The sequence below is a fragment of the Anopheles arabiensis genome, chromosome 3 (genome assembly GCF_016920715.1).
Source record: "Anopheles arabiensis isolate DONGOLA chromosome 3, AaraD3, whole genome shotgun sequence".
Lineage (NCBI taxonomy): Eukaryota > Metazoa > Arthropoda > Insecta > Diptera > Culicidae > Anopheles > Anopheles arabiensis.
The window spans coordinates 61,553,291-61,568,871 of record NC_053518.1 but is presented as its reverse complement, the minus strand read 5'-3'; the positions used below and the strand labels follow the sequence as shown (position 1 = coordinate 61,568,871).

Genomic DNA, 15,581 nt, shown 5'->3' with positions numbered 1-15,581 from the left:
ATAATGCAAACCTCGTATGTGCCACTGATGACCTGTAAAGAGGGGTAACGGGAGCAAACAGAAGAAGAAGATGAAGAAGACGTGGAAGTGAGGTGGGGGTTTACAGTTTTGTACTTTTCGGAATCTGTGTGAATATATCCAGAGGAGTTTTTTTTTGTTATTGATGTTGCTTCTGCAGCCACCGCTGCCCACGTACATGGTGGCACCTTCGCATTATTTATAGACGCGAAGACACCGATGAACTGGCGAGTGGGTCTTTCCGCAGTCGAGCCCTCGGTCGATCGGCCCGTAAATAATGGTTTGACAGATCGGCCCAATGTGGGACCGCATAGCCGAAGCGGGAAAGCTAAAAATAGCCCTTTTACAGCGTTGACCGGTACAGCGAAGTTATACCCGTACGACCTGTTGCAATTGCCGATGGGCTTAGGGAAGCAAAGTGACGCGAGGCGGTGATGGACACAAAAAATGGAAATAGGGAGTCTTTACCAGCGCCATGTTCGGTCCCTCCGTTTAGCTCTGGGCATAGGTTAATCCGTTAAAAATGAACGTTAGTCGATGTTCGATTTGCTTTACTGCTCCAAACCAGCGTCTCTCATTTTGCATCTCACACAAAAGATAGAGAGTGTGTGTGTGAGTGAGAGAGAAAGAGGAGAGAGAGAGAAAGAGAGAAAGAGTGGAGGATTCAGTAAAAAGAATAATTCAAAACACATCAATTCCAAGACGAGCGAGGATGAAGGAAGCAGCAGTTAACCGGGAAACACATAAAAAAGCTGTTGTCTGGTTGTCCCGCCACCCGAATGGGGTGTGATGGCAATGGGGCTTGAAGGCATTGCAAGAATGCAAGCATAACTTTTCTGGTAAACAAAACCATAAAATCCCCTTGGTGGCCCTGCCGTTGTGCATCGTCAATTCATTTGGGCGCGTTGTAATCGTTCAATTTTGTGGTTCAATGGCACAGAAAGAAGGTCACCGACGCGATTGGCGCGACTTCGGAGGCTTTAGCTTTCGAAGAGTAGTTGCTTCTCGGGAGTTAAATATTCAATCTATTTCTGTACACCGCTGCATCGTTACGGATGTACATGGCATGTTTTTAAATTAAGTGCCAAATAATGATAGTACGAGGGAGTATTATTTTATGCTTATTACTCTGTTTTGAACAAAAACACTGAAGCAGAGACTGGAGCTAACATGTCTTGCGCATGGTGAAATGAAGAGTTGCAACTTGCCGTTTGGTATCTGCTTGGTGTTTAATGTTTTCGACGTTAAACCAGGCGACTGTCATTTAGCATACAGTCAAACATAAGCGTATTGATATGTGTGTTTAGACTTATAAATGCATTTTTTTGTTGGAAGCAGAGATGTCAAACATGCGGCCCTTGACGACCAGCTCGTGGAGAGTGGTCCGCAACCCCTAGAGCAAAAATAAAATTTAGCTCTTTTGTACCAATGGGATTTTTTTTTAAATTGTATATTTTTATATCTTTTAACGCTACATATCAGAGCTGTGGATGAAGAAAACAATAATAAGAGTAATAAAAAGCAATTTGAAAAATTCACCTTTTCACCTTATCAAACAATGGGGGGCTTCACGATTCTAGACAGTTTTTTGTATGGAGTTTGACAGTTGGAGGCTGAAATCATGTAAACACTCCATACAAAACCACACAAAAAACTAGTTTGCAATTTTTAGTCTAGATTTTTCTAGCCACAAAGCTATAATTAGATTCGAGTACCTGCTCGAAAAGACGGTGTTGATTACATTTATCCCAAGGCGCGTTAAAGAGATCAGGTGGTGGAATCTGGAATCAAAGTGTATGTCGTCCAGGTGGACTCTTTGCATTTTTTTATAACCAATTTTGAACATCACTTTTTGACAGAACGAGTGAACACTTTTGCTCAAACATGCTTTCAGGTAACTTGACGAATACTCAAAACACTTTTAACATTTTCATGCAGAAGCAGAAGCGATAAAAATCTGCCTTCTAAATTCATACACCTTGGGATAAGCCCACCTGTATATTATACTCACATAGATAGCTGCTCGAAAACTGCCATACAATGCAAACAGCTGACAGGCTGAAATTTTTTTTTTGAAAGCATAAAGGGGAAGGTAGGTAAAGACGGACACGTTAAGGGAAATGGGAAAAATCTAGGGATATATAAGTGCAACGACCATGAAAATGTGCATACATTATCTTACACTCATGTTTTATCAGAAAATGTGTTGAAACTTTTAAGTTTCCATTGATTTTTGTGTTTTTTTCATGAATGAAAAACATGATTTTTTTCGTGCGGTTTTGAAATGTTCGGGTAAGACGGACACCTGATATGGGAAAGATGGACATCATGAAGGGTAAGATGGACACCTGTAGAAAAGGTTAGAAAGTGAAGAGTTTTACAGTATTTTAACAAATTCTATCGCTTTCCACGTCCTGGTACGTTTATAAACCAATTCTTGCCCTATTGCAACGACGATTAATTCAGCCGTGGTTTTAGGAGTTGTAAGCACCGCTTTAGCCGGTCTCGTAGTACAGTCGTCAACTCGTACGACTTAACAACATGCCCGTCATGGGTTCAATCCCCAAATAGACTGCGCCGCCATACGTAGGACTGACTATCCTGCTATGGGGGGAATCAATTAGTCACTGAAAGCCTAAGCCCACAAGTGGGTACAGGCAGGCCTTGACCGACATCGGTTGTTGAGCCAAAGAAGAAGAAGAAGAAGAAGCACCGTTTGTAATATATCGTAGAATGCAGCATCTAAAATGTGTTGAAATATCGCGCACTTACAGCACACGTTGCTTCAGCTTACAGAACAACAGTCTAGAACTACCTTTAAGGAAATTACTACGCGAAAAGACCACGACCCCAGTATTTTTGAGGGACTTGTTATAGTTTAATCCATTTTCCACCATGTCAAAATTCAACATTTAATATTTGTAATCCCATAGAATTTTTCATCTATTCCTAAACAATGCCATATCAATGCCTCATATTTTTATTGCTTAAAGTTGTACAAGTCGTGACAAGATATTGGATTTCGTGAAGCGCCTCATCAGCGTCGAGCGAGTAATAGCATAACGAATGGCTACTATTTTGACCGGTGATTCATTTCTCGCTTATTTCAATACTTTCTCTAGTTGCTGATTGGTTTATAGCTTCGGAATACCCTTATTTAAGATATTTGAAGAAATCCATTTATCACCAATTGATATAAGAAGTAAAATAAATCAATAAATTCGGTGTCCATCTTTCCCTACAGCAAAGTGTCCGTCTTTCCCGCTTTGGTGTCAGGATGTTTAAACCACCAGAAAACAAGATTTTGTACTGCTTTCATTCTCGTTCTTTCGCCAGTTTTTTCATTAATGATCGCGACAACCCATTCATGAAATAAAACTTCCGGAAATATAAACAATACAAGTTGTACAGCTTAAGATCGGCAGTAGTCAAATTAGATCAACAAGGGTGCACATGATTGAAAATTTATTTTGTTCGTGGATTTAACCAATTTTACATATTTTATGCCAAAAATGTTCTCAAATGTGTTGTTTTACCTTCAGTTTGGATTCTACATTGTTGAATTGCTCGAAAATTACCTTTTTCATGCATTTATGAGAAGTGTCCATCTTACCCGCAGTGTCCGTCTTTACCTACGTTCCCCTACCATTTCTATACCAGCTTACGGACATATTTTGTAAATCTGATAAAAAAAATATTTTGTGGCCCACGTGATGAAATTATTATGAATGAAATGAATGCTGTATGTATAAAAACTGTTAAAGTAATGCTTGATAGAGTATTATTTGCCAAAAGGATGAATAGCGATTCTGGACCGCTGTCGATCGCGTCAAAGTTAACATATTAATTTGATTAGAATTTTCCCATCCTCAGTATTTTAAAAGTAACAAAATTAGTATTTACTGAATGACAACAAATTTGACATTGTCATTGACTGAAAGCCATAATTTAGAATCGTGTTTCGTTTTGGTAGTGTATTTGAAGTACGTCACAATATATTATTAATAGTAATTAATAATAAAAAACTTTTCCTCATTTAAAAACTATAACATCAAACAGTCGTGTGAGTTCCAGAGATGAAAGTACTTGTTAATAATGATGCTGTGGGTTAATCAGTTCAGAGCTTAGAACCAAAAACATAGTAATCACAACATGTGCCTAAAATATTTGCGCACATGCGAGCACGCAGGGGAACAGGTGTGGTTTGCTTGTTCATCGGGAAAACCCTCGCAATAGCTGTCATTTACAAACAAATGTTAAGTTGTTATGATTAATAACGTGTCGTGATAAAGCAAGAAGTTTCACTGCTTCGCAATGATCAGCTACCTTTTTTGTATGTTCATACGAGTTCAAACACTAATTTGTTGCAATTAGATTACAGTTATCTTGTGCGAAACCGATTTTATTCACTTATTCTGCGCAAATGAATCAGCATTACTATCAATCAACAGATGGAGGTTTAAAAAATTAAATTTATTGCTTTGTTATTCGTATGTTTACCATGTTCAGCGAATTTACAGATTGAGGATGATTTTACACCCTAGCCATGACTTCGCCATACTGATAGCTTGCAAGAAAGAAGTGAGAGTACAACACACACACACCGAAAGTGATGAACAAAAGAAAGCTATTTTAGAAGGACGCACATTTTTAATCTGCGCTTTAAGAGTAAAAATAACAACACCATGATTAGCATTGATCTACTGGTTTATGCTGGTGGCGCCTTGATTATGCTGGCTTATTTATTACGTTTGCCGTTTGCTCGCGACCAGGCCAGACTGATTGCGTCAACTGATGGATTTTCCGCAGCAATTACGTTCAGATAGGCACCTAAAACATCTAACAAGACATGAAACAACATAGTTTGTGAAACTGTGAAACTCTAGATGATAATTTATCTAATTTATCTAATTTTATCTTCCATTGCAAATTAATGATACAATTTCGTTGAAGTTTTCCAATAAATAAAGTAAGGAGTATTCGCACAAAAAGTTAAAATCATGACGAATGTTCGAAACACAAAATAGTAAAATTAAACAAAGAACCAGACCGGCACGAAAGCTATGGAACAGGGAGAGTGTTAAAAGAATATTTTGAAAGACAACCGAGAAAGTAAAACAGATTGAATAAGAAATTCGGTGTGGTGGTCTCGTGGTACAGTCGTCCACTTGAACGACACAATAACATGCCCGTTCAATAACATGGGTTCATGCCCAGAATGGACCGTCGCCCCGTAGCAAGGATTTGACTATCCGGCTACGTGGCAATTAATTAAGTCCCGAAAGCCGTATAGGGCGGCATGTTCACATAGGACGTTACGTCAAATAGAAGAAGAAGTAATTCAGTTAGTACTCTTTTCTGAATACTAAACATTGAATGTTTGAAAGAGCCGTAACAACAATCGTTCACCTAAAAGTGTCCGTATTAAACAAACATTTATGAAATTTTGTGGGACAACATAGTTCCCAAATGTAATGACCCGCAAGACACAGAGAGAGAGAGAACAAAATGTAGCGCGTTGTATATTTTGTTGACTCACGATTGCGTGCTCACACACACACACATATTACTCGATTGGGCGATGATTGTGTTAGCAATGGTTGTTGTTGCCAACCGACACAGCAGACAACGCTCCTCAACCGCCCGGGATTCGAACCCAGTATTCGAAGGGTCGTCCAGACGAGCGATACCAGATGAACAAAGATTAGGGACAGCACCCGTGCGGTGGTGTGCCGGGTGTGAAGTAGCTAATCACCACGGTCGGGAATGTTACCAACTGAGCGAAGCACTCTCGCAGGAACCTGCTTTTTTCTCGGTATAGTAAATATTGACACCGCTTCCAATCAGCCACTGTGTGATTGGTTGGCTGGTCGATCGGTATTTGCTTACTACGGGATCATCATCAGGCTTATCAGCTGCTGATGAAATTCAGCATGAAAAGCATGGGAAGTCTTCGGGACGTAAACAACTCATCGCCGCCGCTGATCCAGAGCTAGTTCCGGATTGTAAACGTGTGGGTGTGTACGATGTTACGTACGGGCTGCACTCGTTCAATGCTGAACGGGCACACAGTGAAATTGTAGAGTGTGATTTTTTTTGGCCAAATGTGCTAGAACGGTGCATAGAAGTGCAGTTTTATTGGTGTTGTTTAAAACTTATAGTAGGGCATGGCTATGTTCGGCCCGCTAGCAAAGTTCATTCGGCCGGCAACAACATTTTGTAATTCAATTGGTACAGTCGTCAACTCGTATGACTCAATAACATGCCCGTCATGCGTTCAAATCTAGAATGGGACCGTCTCCCCGTAGCAAGGATTTGACTTTATCCTATCCGACTGTGTGGTAATGAATTGAGTCTCGAAAGCCTGTATAGGCCGGCAAGTCCTCATACGACGTTTAGCTAAATAGAAGCATCTATTAGAATACAACAATAGGATGACAAGAGAGCATTTTACTGCACTTTTTCAAATTGGAAACTAATTATATTCTGATTATGCTATGAAATCTGAATACAAATTGCAAATCGAATTGATTACATCGCGTTTTAACAAATGCTGACTTAAGGTTACCTCAGGAATAAAATATATTAGGTTGAGGAAATACTATGCTGGAAGATTCTTGAAGAATGGAGAGGTGGCGCTTAATAAGAAGATTAATATCGGAAATTGAAAATAAATATTTCAGTACGTACGTCCGCCAAATTTTCCCTGTAATGTTAGTCATTTTGCATCAATATCCTCGTCGCGATGTATCATTTGCCACATAAGCACCATACGAACGCACCAAATTAAGTTATTAATTTATGATTGAATGTTGCGTAGGGTATGCTAGATTTTATTTAATTTTTACTGCATTCAATAGGTGCCATCAGACGATACGAATCCCGCTCGGAAAATTTGAAATATTTTTCCACGTTGAGGGGGAAATCAAGCAGGATTAACATTTTTTCCAATGGGGAAAAGATTGGTAGTCGAAGAATCGTATCGTGTCCGATCACCTAGTGCACTTTACATTGTACGCCCAATTCAAAAATTCACTACATGTTTACATGTTTCAATTAAGGAATAATTCTTTAAGATTCCTCTTTTTACAATAAATTAATAGAATAGCAAATGATCAACTGACTGAAGCTAACAAATTATAAAAAAATGAATCTTAGAGCATTTTATCCACAGGTAAAAGAGTATCGCAAAAGCGACGATGGCGATGAAATATGGGGAAAAAATAAAAATTTTAAGGAAAAAATCAATGTCATAGTTCGCTTTGCGAAATAAAATGTCAATTTTATTTCATTGAATCTCAAGTGTATCAAGATAGCTCTTCTAATTGCCTGAGTTTGACATCACTGGCATTAGACCAGATATTTGCACTCGCAATCACTATGGTCCCATCAACGGACATGGAATACAGGGAATCGAGATTCTCACGTTATCCATTAGATTTGGCATCTTTTTTAAAGTATTTTTACGAGTCTTCTTTAAGTGTTAATATAGACCTAAGTAGTCATTTTGTGTACTTTGACTTGTCGTTTTGATTGTAAAATGTTCTGATACTGTAGTAAATATAATTTACAGTTAATTGAGAGAAGGCAATCAGTCTAAGATATGTTCAATTTTTTCTTTTTTTCTTTTGTCTCAACAACCATTGTCGGTCAAGGTCTGCCTGTACCACTTGTGGAGTTGGATTTCAATGACTTTTTGGATAACACCCCCACCCCATAGCAGGATAGTCAAGTCCAACGTATGGCGGCACGGTCTATTTGGAACTTGAACCCATGACGGGCATGTTGTTAAGTCGTGCGAGTTGACGACTGTACCACGAGACCGGCTTAAGATATGTTCAATAAGCGGTTGAAATAAAGTACATTGTCAATAATGTACGAATCTCTTCGCTATTTTTCCAAATTTATTATCAAACTAAATCGATGTTCTATCCGGCAAGGCAAGATTTCTCAAATTATTACTTTAAATTTTGAATAAAAAAACCTTAGTATTCACGATCAAATAATTATTATAAAAATGGCTTTATGATATTATATAAAATGAGTCCGGTAGGGTAAACGTACCTAAGTACCCGTACCGTACGTACGTAACGTAGTGGTGGTATTACCAATAGTGGTGGTATTTCACTAAAATGCGGTCCATACAGCAAATTAAAAGTAATTAAATTATTTTCGTTAGTGTGAAATGTTATTTAGCCTTTTACAAAGGGTTTAAAAGTTAAATGAGCCCATTCCGTTACTTAGGGACCGAAAAATCCATTATTTTGTGAAATGTGTCAACTTTTTTCCAAAATCCTTAGGATTTCATAACGAAACTCATATTTCTGTTAACGTTCTAAATGACCATATAACCACGCAATTACTAGTGCCATTATAGGTACACAAAACAGGCATGTTCTTATAGTGGTTATAGTTACAAAAAAACAGGTCATTTTAGATTTTTTAGAGGACATTTTTCACTGTTTTCACTAAAATAAGCAACGGAAATGAGTTTTCTGTAGGTAATTTACCAAAAAAAGCCCAAAATTTGCTTATTTAGCTGAATGAAAATTTGACTTCAAATCACTCTTCCGGGTGTGGGCTGACGGAAGGTGTGATGCAGTGCTTTAGTCAATCATACGATCAATCAATCAATCAAATTTATACATTTTTACGATCAAATTACGCAAGAAATTATTTTATTGTGGCAGTAATCCTTGATATTCACATGAAAACAACTTCGAAACTAAGTTTCATTGATATTATTCACGGTTTTGGAGGTATCTTTGTTTACCACCACTATAGGAGCAAAATACGACTATAGGAACCATACCACCAATATAGGTACAATGAAGCAGTAACAAAAATATGTATTTTTTCGTAAATTTGATGTATTTCCTGGTAAAAATGTTTGTGATTGCGAAGATAAAGCATATTACAATTGCCATGGGTTAAAATATTCAGAAATTGTGCTTCCTGACATTTTAAATCCAATAAAACACATCTGTACCACTACAATAAGCACCACTATTGGTTTATTTACCCTATCCGATATTTAAAAAAAAAAAAAATATTTTTGATTTCCTACAAAACAACGTTAGTTTTGTGAACTCATAAGCAGTAAATAGTAAATATAAATATAAATAGTAAGACTCCAGCGTCTAAAAGATATTTGATATAAGTGCAATTATGGGAAATTCAGAAATACGAGAATAACAAAGCAATATTTGTTGCTGTTGACAAAAATCGTTAAAAAGATAGCACAAAAATGCATAACAATGAACAATGTTGTCGTTTTTTAGCAATCAATGCATATATAGAAAATAACCTGTATAATCCCCCCTCTTCCCAATAACCCAAAAAACAAATTAGAAATTTGAAATAAGATGTAAAAATAACAAACAGTTTATGTATTAAATTACCACTAAAAGAAAAAAAAAGTTACAATCAAAGGTTCTCAATATTATTAATACGTTTATACACTTGAAAGCAATCTTGTTCACATCGGTTGTAGTGAGTTTTTATTCAGGACAAATACTTCTTCATAAAACTACCACGTGCATCGGATTGCAACGATGGGTCGATTGATTCTAATGCTGAGAACAATCCACGCTCGACGAGCAAACCGATGTGCCGGTTTCATTGTTAGGGAAATAGGAAAGCGATGGAGATTCTGTTCCGTAAACCAAATCCTACTTATAGTAATTATACCCAACATCGACACCGCTCTCGGGGCAATAATATACGGCTAAAGGTTTTTTTTGTTTGTTTGTGTAAAGGAGTTTGAATCAAAATAAATGCAAATGGAATGTGCTTAAAATTGTAAACGATGTTCACTAATAAAGGTAAAATACATATTTGTAGGGAAAAAAAGTTTAATGGAAAATGTGGCATACAGTTAAGTATTATCCCATCACCAGTTCTGTTTTTCATTCTATGTTTATGTTGTAGTTTCTATATAATCACATTGTCCTTTACTTTCCACTCTCTGAACTTCTTTATACACGCTTTCCGGTGTACTGCTCCGGAACATCTCTAGTACTAATTAGCTTTCTGCAGCCATCTCACACATCCCAGCCTCGCTCACGTTGTTATCTCAATTGTGTATCTTTGTTTTTACATCGTAATAAGAGTTTTGCTTTACAACTTTCCAACATCCGCGCCTCAATTTGCTAAACTTTTGCTCCTTCCGCTCTCTCAGTCCAGGCACACACACGCGCGCATACTGTAACACTATTTGCTTGCTCTTACACCCGGGGCATACACACTCATAAATCTCTCAGACGTTTAATATCAATTTTAAGCCGGAACGAGATATGAAAAAAAAAAACTAATTCGGGGGTCTGTGTGCGTGTGTTTTTGCGATACTGTGTTGTTATCAAACGTTTTCGCACATCCAGAAAATAATGCATATAACACTACCAGAAGACGAGACGGGGACCGTAAATGTCTGATGGGTGATTGAAAGTCTTCTCTATAAATGAGTTTGTGTTTTCTGTTGGGCTTCTTTAAAGCTCTATTGGGTGTGTGAATTTCTGTGTGTCTATAAATACATAATTTTCTTTGCTAATTTTTCTTCTCTGCTAGATACGGGGGCTGTACATCAAAACTCTCCTTTTCACCCCGATTTAGGTAGTTTGCGAATCGACGTTGGTTGAATGACTCCGCGCAGCGACGGTAGTATTGGAATCGTTTTTTTCGACTCGGTGAACAATGAAAGCTTTCAGCACGGTTCGGTTTGTTTTTCTTCTTCTTTTTTGTTCTGCTTACATCCATCGAGTGGATGTGTGTAAATCGATAGAAAACTTAATTTCTTATCAGTTCACCATGTCCGATTACCTCCGCATATTCTACACAGGTTGCGGGGACCTTTTGTTTTGTTTTAAGTTTGCAAACACTCTCACCAGCGTTCCAAGGCCAACATTGCACAAATCGACAACTTTTGCCCGTCTGCTACCATTCTGTACAAGCTAACAATCCTCTCCAGGAGAGAAATCCATTTCAAACTACACGACTCTCGCATTCACATTTATGGTTGTATATATAGAAAATATCCTTTTTTGTGTCTCCAACATTCATTCCTAACAAATTACGCACACATACACACATACTTGCATTCGTACAATTGCATACAGATGCACTGATTCACTCCAAACCGCATTCGTACGACAATCGATGCTAACAATTTGCTACCTGAAAATGCAACAAAACGAGAACAAAACAGAGGAAGGATTTTCCTTCGGCTTTCAGAATCGTTCCCTTTGCCTCGTGCGGCATTCTCACCTACAGTGCCCCGAACAGTGCATTCAATGCACAGCATCATCTTCCATCTTTGCACGATCTTTATGAGATCTGGTTTTGAAGTGGCTTAGCTGTTAGTTCTGGTTTAACAAATCAGTCAAAAGTTAGTCTTTCGCAGTCCATTTCCGATAGGAACACATACACTATCTTACCTCACACCTACGCTGCTTCGTTTTTGCTTCACTCGTCCCGCTGCTCGTCCGTTTTCGGCTACCTATTTACAAGGATAGTTCTTGCGGGGAGGTGCAGTAGTCCTAGTTGATTTTGAAACAATCAAGCTTGTAGTCAAGAATGTGATGCTATGACATCCCGGACGATGGATCATCCAGATCCTGTCCGATCGTTTTCGGTCGATGCAGATGCTGCTGCGCGGGATGAGCATGATGAAGGGAACCATCGGATGGAGGATGGCTGACATCGGCACGCTTCACCGAAGGCACACCATCATCCCGATGGACAGCGGTTGGGGCATGGTTGCCAATACTGCTACCGTCGGTACGGTGGTGCTTCGAATCGTGTGCTATACTGTCTCCTACCGTTGCTGCAAAACTTTGTGGACTGTTTGTGTTTTCCGACTCGAGAAACACCGGATCATCGTCCGCTGGAAGCGGTGCAGCCTGTGGCTCTAGCTGCTGGTGAGGTAATACTGTTTTCTTCTTATTATCGTAACCGAACGGAACGTCGGCATCTTCTTTCGACAGGTCGCCCTCTTGGCCATTCGGTTCTTCGCTATTACTATTTACAATGCTATTGCCAAGCGACGGCAACAGGTCGACACTATCGGATGACAGTGTACGGCCGGCACGGCCACCAAACTCCTGCGGATCATAGTCTGCGAAGGCAATTTCCTTTTCCCGACTTCCGTCCGGCGACTGTCGCAGACGATTGATGCGCGTTTGCACGATCTGAAGATGTCGGCCGATGTACTCCTCACCCGGTGCTAGCTCGTGGGCGTGGGAGAGGCAATCCTGCGCTTGTAACAGTTTGCCCCGCTCCACGTACACTACGCACAGGTTGTGCAAGCCCTGGATGTTAATCGGGTCCAGCTGCAGGATGCGTTTGTAGCACTAAAAGTGAGCGAAAGCAAATAATTAGAAAAAAAAAACCCTTCAGCATGGGCACCATCTAACAAAATGCTTACATTTTCGGCTGCATCCAGATCTTTGATGTTATTGATGTAGATGTCACCGAGCAGAATTAATCCCTTGATGTGATCCGGGTGATACTTGACCAGCTGGTTCAGAAAGGGAGCCGCCTCAAGTGGACGATGATCGTCAGCTAGCAGCAGTGCCAGATTGAACAGCGCGCTACGGAAGTCCTGCTTAAGGTGCACAGCTCGGCGGAACCAATTTTCTGCTTCGTCCGTGTTGCGATCATCCATGGCTAGCATACCCAGATTGAAGTGGACTCGTTCGTTTGTTTCTATACCACGAAGAGAGCAAGATGGTTACGACGTTAGTTAATGCCTGCGTACAAACGGCGTCCACGGGCCTGCCCACGCCCGAATACAGAGCCGATTGCATACGATTCTATCTTTACCATTAACATGAGAGGAACAGGGCGTATACCCCGAACGTACCCGAAAGGTACGCATGCTTCACTCATCAGGATCTAAAGGCAAGGACAAGCCAATAGAGACACAGAAAAGTTTCCTGACGGCTACACATGTCCTCTAGACGCGTTATCTATACGTCTTGCTCGGTATCACAGCGGCATACGGCAGGTAAGCAGTACAAATACTGCTACCTGATACGCACACATGTTTATCGAACACAACTATTCGGTTCGGCTCGGTAAACTTAAAAAGGACGCCGGAACAAAAGGGCGCAGACTTTTTCATGATTTTGTATGACTTCGGCTGTTTTGGACCACGCGTGTAGGCGCAGGCATTGCATGTGTCTGAAAAAATGCTCCATATATTTTACTTACCATCTTTCGCCAGCAGTTTCAGTAGACGTTCACGTGCTATTTTTCGTAGCTCTGGCCGGCCCAACTCTTGCAACAGGATAGCCGAATTAAGCAATGCTTGCTCGTGTTCGGGATCAAACTCCAGTGCCTTGTCGAGGTATGCCAAGGCCTGGGACGCTTTACCTTGTTCCAGAAAAACAACTCCAAGCTAAAAGAAATGACCGAAACAATAATAAATGTATTAAGGCTGCAATGTAACCTCTTAAGTAGCTACAACAAATAATTACATTGTAGTAAATGTCCGGATTGGTACTGTCGTACAGAAGCGCCCGCTCGTAAACTTCCTGCGCTTCCTTCGTGCGGTTCAGCTTGATCAGAATGTCACCCCGATTGATATAGGCTTGCGTGTAATCGGAGCGCATGCTGATCGCCTGTCGGTAGAGAAGGTCCGCCTCTTCCAGGCGCGTCGCATTCTTCGAAATAAGATTGGCGAGATTTAGAAACACGTTCAGATGGTTCGGAGCAATGCGTGCCTGGTATGATTCGCCCGGTTTTGCCTTCGGCAGTAATGATTTTGCCTTCAGATACGCCTGTTCCGCCTCCTTGAACATCTTCAGATGGTTGTACGTACGACCGACGTTAATGTGCGCCCCGACGTCATCCTCCTGTACGCTGACGGCTTTGTGGAAAAATTGTAGTGCTTCCTCGAACCGCCCCTCACTCTCGAGCGCATGGCCCACATTGTTGAACAGTTTTGCGTTGCGCTGGTTCACCTTCAGTCCGGACATGAAAATGGAGTACTCCGACTCCCAGTCTGCGTTCCGGTTGTACGTCTTGATGGAGTGGGTAAGCAGCAGCACACCGAGACAACACCAGGTCATTTTGCGTGACCAGCGTTCCGAGAGTAGATGGAATCCGTACCCGACCAGAATGCAGAAACCCATCGAGGGCATGTACAGGACGCGCTCGGCAATGACGAAGCCCACCGGGAAGAAGAGATTTGATGCGGGCAAAAACGGAAGGATCATAAATGCGAGTCCCTGAAAACACACGGGAATACAAAAGGGGGAATAAAAAATGAACTTTTATTTGTTTAATGTTCAACAATATAATAGATAATACTTTAAGCCAAATGTTAACGTTCATTAAAAGGATTTACTATTACTTTCGGGTAAGAAAATTTACATTCAAACAAATGGTTATAAGATAGTTTTTTTTTCTTGTACGTTTAAACGAGGAAATGTAATTTCTATTGCTTGCATCCTTGTATCCACTGCTGCCCATTATTCTGCGTGCTCTTTTTACGCTTCACGTATTGCAGACAAATTGAATACATGGACCTCTGTCTGCCGTACATTTGCATGTACTTATGGATGCTGCTTTTGTTCGTTAGACACAAATTATGAATTGCTGAAGATAATTAGGAGTGCACGTTCGTTATGGTGTGCGCTTTGCACCATTCTGGAGGTTTTTTCTTTGCATTCCCCTTCCTAACGCCGCCTACGAAGCAGCTTATTTAAATTGAATGGAATTGGACAAGTTTTTAGAACGCAGTGCAAAATACAATAAACAAAGTAGGAAATTTGTATGTACTTTGCTTTGTGCGTTTACGAAGCTTTGTGTTTGTGTATTTTTGTCCTTATCACCATTTCTAATTTGTTTGATAATGGAGACGCCTGGTGTAAGTTTACTATTTCAAACACTAAAACAGTTTGATTAATAATTTAACTTTAATTTTTTATTAATTAATTAATTTATAATTTTAATAATTTAATCAGAAAAAGGGAATTGGTAGCCTGTGTTATTTAAACAGGCGACAAAATTTCAACCTGTACAGATCTTTGTATACAGGGCTACCCATCATACAGAAATGATTGAAACAATGTTTAAGAATTCTCCATAAATAGCTATACAAATTCATCTAGCGAAACATGAAAAATCCTTGCGAATCAACCAAAAGCTTCTCGCTTTACATTCACCCACGCTGAAAGCGCCAAAAACTTGCCTTTTCTTTGCGAGTAGCAAACAGCAATGAACCAACCGGGCGGGTTAGGAAACAATTTGATTAATCCTCTACCATTCCCTTACTTACACCATCATCTACCATAGCAAATGCTGTGTCAACTGTACAAGTTTTATTTCATTGCAATGCAGCATAATGTAGCGCTGGTACGATGCAATAAAAGGATAAGAGAAAAGCAGTCTGTGCCGGCGGATTTATCATTGGGCGATGGTATACAGATAACAAATTCTTCAGTGCAATATCCCTAAGGCGATGATAATAAATGATAATAACCTTCTGCAAATGTTATGACACCAGAGGTGAATGGATGGACTGTGACTGAATGCAAACCAGAGGGAGAGGGCAACAAATC

The 15,581-nt window shown here is 39.9% G+C and overlaps 1 protein-coding gene across 9 annotated transcripts in view; it reads right to left on the bottom strand.

Annotated features, from left to right (window-relative positions):
* Positions 1-9,495: 9,495 nt before the first annotated feature.
* The window catches only part of LOC120900027 (protein O-mannosyl-transferase Tmtc3), a 147,739-nt gene continuing 141,653 nt past the window's right edge, over positions 9,496-15,581 (bottom strand). For 8 of the 9 annotated variants that reach the window (XM_040306510.1, XM_040306511.1, XM_040306512.1 and 5 more), the window contains 4 exons: positions 13,494-14,246; positions 13,228-13,414; positions 12,440-12,720; positions 9,496-12,365 (listed from right to left, as the gene is read on the bottom strand). In XM_040306510.1, coding sequence (XP_040162444.1) covers positions 11,598-12,365; positions 12,440-12,720; positions 13,228-13,414; positions 13,494-14,246 — 1,989 coding nt within the window. In that variant the 3' untranslated portion in view covers positions 9,496-11,597. The remainder of the gene's footprint in view (positions 12,366-12,439; positions 12,721-13,227; positions 13,415-13,493; positions 14,247-15,581) is intronic. The other variant, XR_005739135.1, reaches the window with a different exon arrangement.